Here is a 13,120-nt window from a genome sequence, read left to right as displayed (position 1 = left end):
CAATGGAAAAGGCCAGATAGTGACCTCATGCAAGGCAGGCCAACACCTGCTGTAGGCTACTTCATTGCTCCGCTGACATCACCGCCCTTCAGCTCTCGCCCCCTTCCCCACCCAGCCTGTGCAGGAGGGAGAAGGTACAGCAGGGCACGGCTGCCTAACCAGCAGGGAGGATCCCCCACCCCTTTCTGAGACACTAGACTGTAACCAGCCTGCTGGAATGACACAATTTAAATTGCAGAGCAAGCTACAGCGGCTCAGGGAAACATTGGGCTCATTGTTTCCTCCACTGTTTATCACACCATCCTACATCCCAATCAGCTGACGGAGGTGTAGGAGAAAGGCTCTCCTAGGACAGCAGCCAACTTTCCTCTTTTCATCGCCCCACGCCTGTCCCTTGAAAACAGCAATTCAGCATGCAGATTCCAAGTGAAGCTTTTTCTCTCTATGCAACTTTTCTCTCTATGCCAGGAGACCCTGATCTATTCCAGTGTCCACTGCATATTGCACTGGGGGAACACAGCACAGGCTTAAACTGCAGCAGTTGGGACTGCTCATTAAAGGAAGAATGAGGCCCTTGAAGTTGCCATCCTAAAAGAACAGGGAGGGAGAAACTGTGGCACGTTATGCGTTGTTGGGCTACATCTCCCTTTGCTGCATGCTGGCTAGGACTGATGGAAGGTGGAATTCATCCAGTTGCCCATCCTGTTATACACATTTTTACTCGGGGAGTAAGCACCATTGAACGCAATAGGATTTACTTCCAAGTAAACATGTTGCTGTTCAGCAACCATTGCAAAGGAGAGCAGAACTAGGCCCAGCAAGAAATCTAAAAATATATATGTAAAAATACTATCATTGTAGTAAACACACACATACACACCTTTTCATGGAAATCAACAGAGCTTAACAGGAATGGGGGAGCTATGGCCCTCCCAATGTTGCTGGACTACAACAATGCAAGAAGGGTAAGATAAAGGACCCCTGGATGGTTAAGTCCAGTCAAAGGCAACTGTGGAGTTGTGGCGCTCATCTCACTTTCAGGCCGAGGGAGGTGGCGTTTGTCCACAGACAGCTTTCCAGGTCATGTGGCCAGCATGACTAAACTGCTTCTGGTGCAATGGAACACCATGACGGAAGCCAGGGCACATGGAAACGCCATTTACCTTCCCGCCACAGCAGTACCTATTTATCTACTTGTGTTGGTATGCTTTCAAACTGCTAGATTGGCAGAAGCTGGAACAGAGCAATGGGAGCTTGTCACGCCGATTTGAACTGCCAACCTTCCGATCGGCAAGCCCAAGAGGCTGTTGTTTAGACCACAGTGCCTCCTGCGCTCCTAATGCAAGAAGTAGCACAGTAAGTCACACATAATGGAGAGCACACAGGAACACAGTTTTTTTAAAAACCTGATATAGATCTATCAGCGATCCCCTTCATGCAAATACTGTGTGCGACCCTGGTCACCACCATCTTTTCAAAGATGATTCTCTGGCAATTTTCTGGCTGCTTTTCTTAGGTTTCTGAATACACAGGAAGATGTAACGTGGAAGCAGCAGGCTTTAGAAAGCGTGACACCTACCTCGTAAAGCCTCCGTCGTTTTTGGGTTTGAATAAACGGTTGGATTGCCTAGGTGCGTGATGCTTTACAACAGGGATGAAGAACCTGTGACCCTCCAGACATTGATAAGGTTTCAGTTTCCATTGGCCTAGCCAGCATGGCAAACAACAGGAATGTTGGGAACTGAAGAGTCTGGAAACAGGGCGGTCCCTGGGGAGGGCGAATAATGACGACTGCCTTGCGCTCCATGCTTGGAGGGCCCCTGCCTGGCACTGGCAGCCCCAGCCCCACTGCTTCTTGTCAACCTGGCCAAGTTCTCTGCCCGATTTTTTCCTGGGACAAGGCAGGGAGGGAGGAGGTAGAGAACCATCCTGGCACTACTACTGCTAAAGCAGCATTCATATAAAAAAAACGGGGGAGGGGGAGGCCACCACTGCTAAATGGAAGTGGGGCAGGGGGAGATACATTGTGATTTCACTTGGGTCACACCTACCAGCCCCCACTACAACCGAAGGGATGTCCCTAGCTATACAAGGGTGTGCTGGAGAGATTTGTCTGAGGTAGGGGGAAAGACCCATAGTATATTATCATCTAACTAGATAGACTTGCTAAGTCAGAAATCACTTCTTTTGAATTAAACACAGTAATTTTACTTAGAAACCAAACACACACACACACACACACACACACACACAAAAGGGTGTTTTCTAGTGGGAAATTGTTAGTATTGCACAAGAGGCAGAAAAGTGAAGTTTTTTCTGGGAAGAATAAATCCCGGATGGCCAACCACTTGAGTCTAAGAATATCCTGCTATATGTTTAGTTACAGGCAGGTAACTAAAGAGGTATCTGAAGAAATGTGCATGCACACGAAAGCTAATACCAATAACAAACTTAGTTGGTCTCTAAGGTGCTACTGGAAGGATTTTTTTTATTTTGCTATATGTTTAGATATGTATAGTTTTTTTAAAAAGCCCAAATGTCCACAGAGAAATTATTCATTTTGCCCTTCTACTGTACCCCTGCCTCTCTGCTTTATGCAGCCGAGGACAGATGTTTAAAATTGTCGGCAAGGACTCCCATTGGTGCTAATGCAATGCCTAAGAGACTAGATGGGTCGCCGGCTTGATCTGGCAGGCTCTTCCAATGGTCTTATCCCCATTCTCACTTCTTCCCAATACCACCACACTGTGGGCAAGCAGATGTAGGCAACCCCAGGTTTATTAATCACCTCTGCCCCAGGTTGTGATCAGGGCATACTGAACAGAGGATTCTGCAAGGAGAGGCAGCCTCCCCGGAGTTCACTATGGCACAATCCCACTCTGGTTCCATAAAAGGGGAGAGTAGCATGCCACCCAGGGAGTCCATTGAAAAAAAATACAACCCTAAAAGCTCCACGCTGGTGACATCAAGGGAGGAGGGCTTGGTCATGGAGTGCCCAGGGGGATGGTGAAGGAGAGGTAGTCGCCAAGCTCGCCCCACTCTGCCCGGCGCGCCTGGAAGATGCTGATCCACGTGGTGAGCACAATCACCCAGAAAAGAAGCCCCATAGCTGAACGCTGGACATCTGGGATGGAAACAGATGGAAAACCATGAGCACAGTCACCTCCATTTAAGCATAGATCCTTATGCTACCTGGCACTGCCCAAATAGGTGGCCTGGGCTCTCCTCCTGGGGCAGCAGTGGGAAATCTTTGGCCTTCCGTAAGTTGTTGAACTATAACTCCCATCATTCTTGGTCACTGGTCATACTTGCTGGAACTGATGGAAGTTGTAGTTCAGCAACATGTGGAGGGACCCCACACCTGCCCTGCCCTCCCACTTCCTAGGATTTGCACCACAACTCACAGCGCTTTATCTGTAGTTGCTCAGTGTACGCCGGCACCAGAAAGGCCTCTCGGAAAAACCAGAAAACGTTCACCAGCCACAGGAAAGGCAGCAGAGCAAAGCCACCTGGAGAAACAAAGGAAAGAAAGGACTCATTTATATGTGTGTGTTTTTAAACCCCTTCACCTTTCCTATTTTAAAAGGGGCTGCAAAAATGAAAAAAAAGGTCTGTATTTTTCCAAAAGGTTCACTTTGCCTACTGAAAAAACAGCTGCCTACCGTCTAAGCAAGTTGGCAAAAACATAACATTTCTAATAAGCCACCAAAATGTACACACACCAGTTCTTACCGCAGTAGAAATTCACAAGTTCTATGCACCTGGGCGAAATAGTGCTTTTTAAAATAAAAAACAACTTTAAGCAATCATTATATGTGTGTGTGTGTGTGTGTGTGTGTGTGTGTGTGTGTGTGTGCATCTTCCATTTTTCCCTTTGTACATTGCATTCCCTCCACACTAAATATTTACGTACAGACTTCCCAACCTAGCACTCCATGGCATTCATAATAAACCCAAGGTGTGCTGCATCTCCATTTAATCATCCATCTTTCTTTTCACCCCTTTTACTTCTTAACTATAGTTGACTGGCTGCTCATGTGATCACCCCTACTGGTACATTAAATTTAGTTTCTTCTTCTTCTTCTTGAGGTACCCCCCAAAGCTTTCCCACTCGCCCCTTTATCCAGTTTTTTCCACCCAAATTTCTTATTTCGGCTGTCTTACTGGGAAGTAATGGAAATTCTGTCAATTGATAGTGGGGATTTCACTTTCTTTTCCAACATCTGGCGTATACTAGACGCAGAGAGAAATAAGCCGAGTGCCTTCTATTCTATTAACGTTTAATTGTGTGTCGTCGTCGTCCCCGCCCCAATGATCGTCAAGAGGAAGAGCCGGGTGTCAATAAATACCTAACCACCACCGATGCCTCTCGCTGGAACCAGCCACTCACCCAAGTAGTACTTCCTACAGAGGTTGAGCTTCTCCTCGTTGGAAACGCGCTCCAGGTTCATGGTGCGACTGGGGTCTAGGAGGAAGAGAGGGACCCTCGCAGTCAGGGCGGAGCTCAGGGCTAAGCCCCCCCAAACCCTCCTCTGGCTCGGAGGACAGGGCCCACCCCCACCCCCAAATTGTGGAGTGGGTGAGGCGCCCCTCCCCCAACGACTCACCCCTTCCTCTTCCTCCTCCTCCTCCTCCTCCTCCTGCAGAGCCGCTTCTGCTTCCCCAATGCGGAACTTGCGCGGTTCCTGGTCACCAGCTCGCCCCGCGGGCTGCTGGGAAAACGTCTCACCAAGCGCGGAGATAGGAAACGTCTAGAGCAGCGCGACGAGTAGTCGGTAGCGGGTATCCCTCGCTTGCTCTTCCGTTCGGTCCCCGCCGCACTCGAGTGTGCAAGGGTCCTTTTGATTTTTTTTCTCCCTCCCCCGAAAAAATAATAATCCAGAATGCCGTTGGACTGCATTATCCCAGCTTGCAAGTAGGTAGGTAGGTAGGTAGGCAGGGGCGCGCTTGCGAGAAGTGTTGCCCTCGTGACCGCTTTGCCAGGAACGGCTTGGATTGCCCCCCCCCCCCCGCCCAGCGCGAAGTCTTCGTCAACGAGAAGCGCTCCCTCCGCGGGTTGCACCTATTGCAATGTTCCTGTTTCCCCAAGGTCTTTGGTGGTGGGCGGGAGTATGCTTCTCCCATAGATTTTTAAAGGGGGAAATACAATGGAGAACTTTCCATTGACATGCATAGGGAAAGGCACAAACCCATGTGTAAATCAAACACGGTTTTTAACCCTTCTCCAAAATAATTGTGATTGGAAGCGGGGGCAACCATTCCTAGCCCCGAGGTGGTGCCAAACGCTGAAACCTCCGGGGATGAATAAAAAGACAAGGACCTCGAGGAGCAGGCAGAGCCCCCTGAATCCAGTATCAAGGATCCCCTTGAGGGGCCCTCCACGCTGACATCTATTGAATCCAGCACTCCGTTGCAAGCAGGACTTTTAACTCCAGGGACCTGCATGCAGATGCATTGCGCTTTTCCTAAGGCTCACTTTTTTTATTTATATTTGTGTAGGGTTTTTTATATATATCACTATACATATATATATATATATATATATATATATATATAGTGATATATATAAAAAACCCCTACACAATAAGACCCGAGTTAATTAGAGCGCGAACTCTCATCTCTGCTGATCATTTTTGCTTGAGGGACAGCAGCCTGCTCAATTCCTAAATTTCCCTAGTTTGCAAGCTGCGGCATTCCGACCTCCGAAGACGAGATCACAGCGTTCAGATGCGACGCGCTTGTCTACAATTTTAAGTCTATGTTCAAAACAACGCCCTGTCGCAGCGCATGCTGGGATATACTTATTTGCTGCGGATAATGGGGAGCAGGGGCCAAGAGCTTGCTGGGAGTTGTAGTTCCTTAAAGCCCTACCAACCTTGCCAACAAAGGTCCGTATAGTTAAAGCTATGGTTTTCCCAGTAGTGATGTATGGAAGTGAGAGCTGTACCATAAAGAAGGCTGATCGCCGAAGAATGGATGCTTTTGAATTATGGTGCTGGAGGAGACGCTTGAGAGTCCCATGAACTGCAAGAAGATCAAACCTATCCATTCTGAAGGAAATCAGCCCTGAGTGCTCACTGGAAGGACAGATCCTGAAGCTGAGGCTCCAATACTTTGGCCACCTCATGAGAAGAGAAGACTCCATGGAAAAGCCCCTGATGTTGGGAAAGATTGAGGGCACAAGGAGAAGGGGATGACAGAGGACGAGATGGCTGGACAGTGTTCTCGAAGCTACCAGCATGAGTTTGACCAAGCTGCGGGAGGCAGTGGAAGACAGGAGCGCCTGGCGTGCTCTGGTCCATGGGGTCACGTAGAAAGGGACGACTAAACAACAACAAAGCCCTACTGCCTCAACCCGCCAGATGGCGAAGTAGCGACACGAGCAGCTCTTCCTTGCTGTATTTTGTGATTTTAAAGGTAAAACGCTGTGCAGGGCCAAAGCTGCTTCTTGCTATGCCACGTTTTTGCTGACAAAGAGGAGGCGAAACCTGAACACCCATTGCCTTTTCTCCAGCTTCTGCCTCACAATCAGATTTCAGATAGGAAGTATGTTCCTGAGCACGTGTAAAGTGCACTTCCCCATAGACTTGCCACCTGCTCCTTATTGATGCACGTTAGATGCAAGGTACATCATAATTTTGAGAATGAATTATACTACAAGCAAAGTATGGTTAAGGTAACACATCGTTTTCTAAAGTCTCATAGTTAAGTTCCTTATGAGGGACCTCTTTAGGGCGTAACCCGCATTCCCCACCCCACAGCCACGCCAGGCATCAGACATTGGCAGGGCCTGTTCCTTAACTACTTAACTCTCTCCCACACCCAAGATCTAGAAAAGCAGCCTTTGTATCCGCCCCCCCCCCCCCAATCTCTGTAGGGCACTTTTTTGGCTGCTGGGCCAGATCTTTCCCTCTTCAACCCTGGCAGTCCAGGCAAGTGATGCTGCACTTTGAAGTCCACGTTGCAAGGACTTCTCTAAGCTCCTAGTTCTTCATTTGAAATCCTGCTCTTACCTGCCCTCACACCTGAAGTCAGATATGTCAGGTGTTGGGTGTGCGTGTGTGGCCTGCACAAAAGAGCTTCTCAGGCCAAATGGGGAGGTCGCCAATGAGCTGGAGGTACCCCACCTGACTGTTCTAAGTGCTTTCTACGGGAACTCAGCAAACAAATAACATAAGGGGCTCTATAAATGGTTCTATTTTTATTTTCTTGGCCACTCTTCTGGAAAGGAGTAGGCCATTAGATATGGATCTATGTGGGCTCCACCATTAATGTGTGCAGTACAAACGCATAACCAACATGGGTGGTGGACCACTATATTTTTGAGGAGCTCATATGTAAAGCTCTGGAACATGTAAGACAGCCTGTGCCTTTGCATTTTGGAATCAAAGAGTTTTGATATGAAATCACTAGATGGTTGCAGTCTCCGTTTCCAGATGGATGGGCTTTGTTGTTTACATGCAAACACACTCCCCGCCCCCTCCTTCAGGCTGCAACGGAAGCCATGTGACAGTCTTGTGTCAAAATTGCGTTTTATTTAAAATTATACCAACAAGAATCCAACCCTTTACCGTCTGAGTTGACTGAGCATCTTAAATAAAAAAGTGCATAGAAAATAAACAGGTTTAGAAATTTGTACAAATATTTACATCCTCCTGGGTTTGATGTTTTTTTTTTGTTTTGTTTTTTAACTTTAAAACAGAAAGCCTTAGCGGGAAAAGAAAGAGAATCACAAAAGTTAGAAGTACAAAATTAAAGAAAAAGTTGTTCTCACCCCACAAGGGAGAGGGAAAGAAAATCAGGTCTACGAAGCAGACGGGCACAGATAAGGGACCAGGGGGGACTACCCTTCCCACTCTTGCCCCATATCTCTGCTTGCCATAATTTCAAGCCACAGACAGGTCCACTGCCAAGAGCATCCCCTCTTCCCAGACAAAACGGGCATCACTGATGCTCCTGGGAGATGAGCCATTTCCAAGCCTCAGGGAACTAAGGGGACGTGTCAGTCCTGCAGCAACCCACTTGGAAAGCTACAGTGAGGTGAGTAAGCTCCCGACATGCCTCTTGGTGTCCCCCCTCACTGACGCCAGGCTGGGAGAAAGGTACAGAGCTGAGGAATCAGGTCACGGGTCAAAAAAATGCCTCTCAGTTGAGAAAACGGCGGCAGCGCTTGGCCCCGCAGTTGCAAGGGAGCTTGCTGCCAGCGTCCTCAATGGGGAATTTGTAGTCGTAGGTGAGCTCTTCGCCCCGAAAGATGCGCCGCAGGGCAAAGATGACGATGTGCTTCTGGCCCTCCACATGGATGACCCGTGAGTAGCAGTTGGGCTCGCAGGAGTGGTTGATGAAGCGGGCGGCGTTGCCGTGCATCGTGGCATCCACCACGTCAAAGTCGTCAATGCGGAACATGTAGCAGCCTATGCCCTGTTGGGATGGGAAAAATAGAGCTCAGATTAGTGAGACGATTTGGGGAGTCCAGCTCCTCCCTCCTCCGCTGGTCCTGTTAATAATAATAATTGTTGTTGTTGTTTTATTATTTATACCAGGCATAGGCAAACTCGGCCCTCCAGATGTTTTGGGACTACAACTCCCATCATCCCTGGCCACTTGTCCTGTTAGCTAGGGTTGATGGGAGTTGTAGTCCCAAAACATCTGGAGGGCCGAGTTTGCCTATGCCTGATTTATACCCTGTCCTCAACTCAATCATGGACTCCCTGCTCCCTTGACCATCAGCTCAGTAGAGAATGAGACTCTCAATTTCAGGGTCGTGGGTTTGAGCCCCACGTTGGGCAAAAGATTCCTGCATTGCAGTGGATTGGACCAGAAGACCCTCGAGATCCCTTCCAACTCTACAATTCTCATGATTCAGTACCTTGCTGTCATAGTACTTTTCGCGCTTGTCTGTCAGCACCGAGCGGATCACGATGCCAGAGTATTCGATCACCATCTCGCCTGCATCAATATTCCGCTTGCAGAACAGGCCCCGGCCGTGGATGGCTGACCTGGAGTGGGGAGAAAGGTACAGATCAGCATTAAGAGAGTTAACAAGGCAGGCCAAAGATGGGCCAGGCACTGGGTACTCTCTGTTTCTTTTTCAGGTTCATCCTGGAGGCGAGCGTGGAGCAGGGAGCTTCTCTGCACAATGTGGCCTCTTTAGGAAGGCCATGGCCAAGGATTCAAGCAAGCAGCAGCTGCTGCCCTTGTTACCTGTACACGCCCACAGCTTCCTTGGAGGTTTTCTTCAGGTGCCGAAACCGCATGGCCATGGGTAGCTCCAGGCTGGTGGCTCGCCTAAGGAAGAAGCGGAGGCCAGACTAGACTTAGAAGCTTATGCCAAAAGAGAGAGTGGCTGCCTTGACAGTAAAAATGGATTCAAGATGGACAGATTCCCAGCAAGAATCACAAGGACGAAAATCAGATGTTTAGGGTGCAGCACGACAGTTTTAAAAGTGATGGGAGAAGGAAACTTGAGTAGCAGCAGCACCACATCATGGAACAAACTGTGGGAATGGACAGTAAAGTTTCCCTTCTGGAGGGAGGAATGCCTGAAACGTAGGAAACTGTCTTATGCATCAGTCTATTTAGCTCAATATTGCTCACACTGATTGGCAGCAGCTCTCCAGGATTTCAGAAAAGGGTCTCTTCCCGCCCTAGCTGGAGATGTCTTGAGATTGAACTGGGAACCTGCATGCAAAACCGATGCTCTATCACTGAGCTATGGCCCTCCCCAGGATATTCTCTGCGGGGAGCAGAAGTGGTATGTGAGCTCTCCTGTTTTTTGGGTCAATGCTAATTTGGGCTATTTGCTGCCTTCCTGAGTGTGCTCTCTGGTGCACAGAAGAGGACTAGGCTCACTGGGCTTCCTTGGCAGCAAAAAAGCTGGTGCTGGAAAGCAGGTAATCACCTTTATTACATAAACCTGGCTAGAGAGCCGAAAGACAACTGACTACAAGCAAGAAATGCATTTTAATCAAGTAGAAATGAGATCTGGGCAAGGAAACGTGGGCCCCTACTTCTAAGTGCTTTGGAGAAAAAGGATCCCCTTGGAAATTTTATAACTCATGAGCTTCACAGGCTGAAGAGGAGAAGCGTCTGTTTTTAAAAGCTTCCCTGGCAGTACACACAGCATGGGTATTATCTAATCAGATTCATATTACCAAATGCTGAGTTTTCACAGCCTACCATATGAAGGGACAAAGTCAAGATTGACCAGCTTCAGGACAGCAGAAGCCAGGCGTCTTCTTACCTGGTGGACTTGAGCTGCACTTCATCCTCCTCTTCGTCATAAGGGCCTCCCTCAGGAAGCACACGATGTTGCGATGCCAGGAAGTTGAACATATCAAAAGTGCATTTCCTGCAAAAGAAGTGGAAGGCTGCCCATCTCAGAAGGCCTCTGGATTCCCTGCTCTTCTCTCTTTTAAACGCTATCTGTAACACTATCTGCATTTCCACCTACTCAAGAAAGAACTCCTTTTGCCGCAATACAACCCAGGCAAGGATGCAATTTAGGAATAAGGGGTGAATCGGTGACCCACCATATGTTTCTGGACTACAAATCCCATCAGCTGCAAATGACATGAGATCATGGGAACTGTAACGGATGGACTGGGCAGCCAAATTCTGCCCCAACTGGTCTCAATTATAGGTCATTCCTGTTTTGTGCAGATATTATTATTATTATTATTATTATTATTATTATTATTTGTCTGCATTTAAATTGTACGCATTTTGTATGCACTTTTGCAGTAGTTTCAGTGTGTAAAAATGCACAGAAATTCACATTTTATCTAAAAGAACACAAAATAAATATTTTGATTACTTTTTTATTTTTTATTCAATTTGTATACCGCCCTATACCCATAGATCTCAGGGCAGTTCACAACAAATTATACAAATTAATGCATCTGTATCAATCTTTTCAATGCATTCATCTGTAAAATATGCATTTTGAACTCTTCTTTTACGTAAAATATATATGATTGCACACACTTTTTGCACACTGCAATTGCCCTGCAAAATCCAGAGAGGTGTGTGATCCAACTGGTATATTGTAAACTGCCCTGTGATCCATGGATAAAGGGTGGTAGAGAAATTTGCAGTCCACTCCTACTTCCCAGAGAGAAAGCAAGGCCATTCCTCACCTGACGTAGACTTCAGCTCGGGCGCAGCCATGAGGGTTGAGCGGAAGCTCCTCCTCCTCGCCTTCATGCTGGTGGTACCGGAACTTGTATTTGTGGCAGGCCTTGGCACCATACAGCTGTTCCACCAGAAAGATGACGGCATCGTGGTGCATCCCCAACAGCCGCACCCCGTTCATCCCTGTCAGGAAAGTCAATAATACCTAAGATTCAGCACCCAGTCACCCTTTCAGTACAAGAGAACCAGTCCTATCCCAAAGCCTCCGAACAGAGCCCCAGAAACCTCCTCCCCAACGAAAATCACGACATTTTGCTTTCTTGATGTGCTTTTCCCACTTCTGCTTTTCTACATCATCTGCTCTCTTATTTATTTGGAACATACAACCTCTGTACTGCTCCTATGCTTATAGTCTTCCCTCTTTTGGAGCAGCTATTCTGGGCAGTTTTCTGCTCCCAGAGATTGTTCCCCTTTCTATTGTCTTTAGGCCTTGAACTGAAAAAGCCAAAAGACTGGTAGGCTAGCCTGGCAGCTGCAAAGTAACTTCCAACCAGAACAGAACAACCTATAAACCAAGTAAGAGTCCTGCCGGATCTGGCCTAAGGCCCTTCTAGTCCAACATCCACAGCAGCCAACCAGATGCCCATCGGAAGCCTTCAAACAGGACCTTATTACCTGCAAAGGAGAGGTGCTTGAGCCGGGCATTGGTGCGGGCCTCCTGAATCTTCTCAATCACTGCTTTCCAGGCACCTAAACATGGAGAAGGCAACCGTGATTTACTCTGTAAGAGGCAGGCATCTGACCCAAAGCAAAATAATTATCGGAATGGTATCACTGGGTAAAGGAGGTCCAAGGTGCTGCTGTTCCCCAGAGTCTCTTATGGCTTCCCTGAGCAAGGCATAATACAACTCCTGCTTGTACCCGGGAGAAAAATAATCCCCCAGTTGTCTGTGGAGTGTGTCCCTCTTTCCAGCAGCATCAGCAGCACAACTATAGCCAGCCAGCTGAGAGGCTAGAGGTCCAAAGGAACGTTACCACCGATGCGATTCTCTCCTTCTCACCATCTATGCTGTCAGCCTGCACATTGAAGCCGTCCTCGCTGGTGATCTCAAAGCACAGGTGGGGCTGCGTTTTGCGGGGCATCTCATTCTCTTTGTCCTCCTGCTTCAGATTGTCCTCGTCTGAGCTGGAGAGATCCCCTGGGAGGGGAGAAAAAGGGGGGGGGGGAAGAGCAGGAGGCCCAGGCGTATTAGCTCTGCTGTCGTGGAGTCGTCATCTGTGAGAAAGGGCTTAATTCACAGGAAGGAATAGACTTACAGCAGGGTTAAAATAAAAACCCAAGCTCACAAAGCAGAGACCTGTCAGGTCCAGGATTTACTTTCTAAACTCTGGTATGCAGGCTGGAACGCTGCAGTCCGTATCTTTAGTCACATTTAAGAGTAGCCCCATTGAAATTAATGTACATGACTAGACAGATCCATTCATTGTGAAGGGTCTACATTGAGCAGCGCTTGGGTACAACCCACTTTCTGTATAGAAACTGATTTACAGCATTCATATTCCGTGCCTTTGTTACAGTCTCCCAGAGCAGCTTACAAAAAGCAATTGTATATACAACACCATTTATTTTATTTTTATTTATTGCACAAATTTATATATTGCTTAACATAAAATGCACCAAAGCCTTGTACGACATAACAAATATAAAATTGAGAATAAAATTATATTATGCTGATCAATGGTGCAGACAGCTGGGGAGGGACTTCACACCAGAGAAACCTGGTGTGAATAAAATCTGATGTGCAATGTAGAGATTAGAGATACACATCTCTAAAAGGAACTTGAAAGGGGTAGCTGCCCATGCCATTAAAAACAAATGAACAAGAGATACATAGCTGTTTAATCCTTTATTATATTTCTATCCTGTCTCTTCCTTCAAGTTTGCCCCACCCCCAATCTCCACAACTACCCTGTGAGGAAGGTTAAG

The 13,120-nt window shown here is 47.5% G+C and overlaps 2 protein-coding genes across 2 annotated transcripts in view; both read right to left on the bottom strand.

Annotated features, from left to right (window-relative positions):
* Window positions 1-2,760: 2,760 nt before the first annotated feature.
* PSENEN (presenilin enhancer, gamma-secretase subunit) lies at window positions 2,761-4,547 on the bottom strand. Its single transcript, XM_083628233.1, has 3 exons — window positions 4,391-4,547; window positions 3,405-3,509; window positions 2,761-3,124 (listed from the first exon to the last, which is right to left on the bottom strand). The coding sequence occupies exons 1-3, from the start codon at window positions 4,449-4,451 to the stop codon at window positions 2,985-2,987; spliced, it is 306 nt and encodes a 101-aa protein (XP_083484359.1). The 5' UTR covers window positions 4,452-4,547; the 3' UTR covers window positions 2,761-2,984.
* Window positions 4,548-7,515: 2,968 nt separating this feature from the next.
* KMT2B (lysine methyltransferase 2B) overlaps window positions 7,516-13,120 on the bottom strand; it is a 61,799-nt gene continuing 56,194 nt past the window's right edge. The window contains 7 exon segments of the mRNA XM_083626678.1: window positions 7,516-8,421; window positions 8,870-8,999; window positions 9,205-9,288; window positions 10,244-10,351; window positions 11,139-11,316; window positions 11,809-11,883; window positions 12,195-12,332. Of these exon segments, the coding sequence (XP_083482804.1) occupies window positions 8,146-8,421; window positions 8,870-8,999; window positions 9,205-9,288; window positions 10,244-10,351; window positions 11,139-11,316; window positions 11,809-11,883; window positions 12,195-12,332 (989 nt within the window). The 3' untranslated portion in view covers window positions 7,516-8,145.

Source organism: Podarcis filfolensis, assembly GCF_964270895.1.
Source record: "Podarcis filfolensis genome assembly, chromosome: 8".
NCBI lineage: Eukaryota > Metazoa > Chordata > Lepidosauria > Squamata > Lacertidae > Podarcis > Podarcis filfolensis.
Note: the sequence above shows the minus strand (reverse complement) of the source record. Positions and strands in the feature narration are given on the sequence as shown.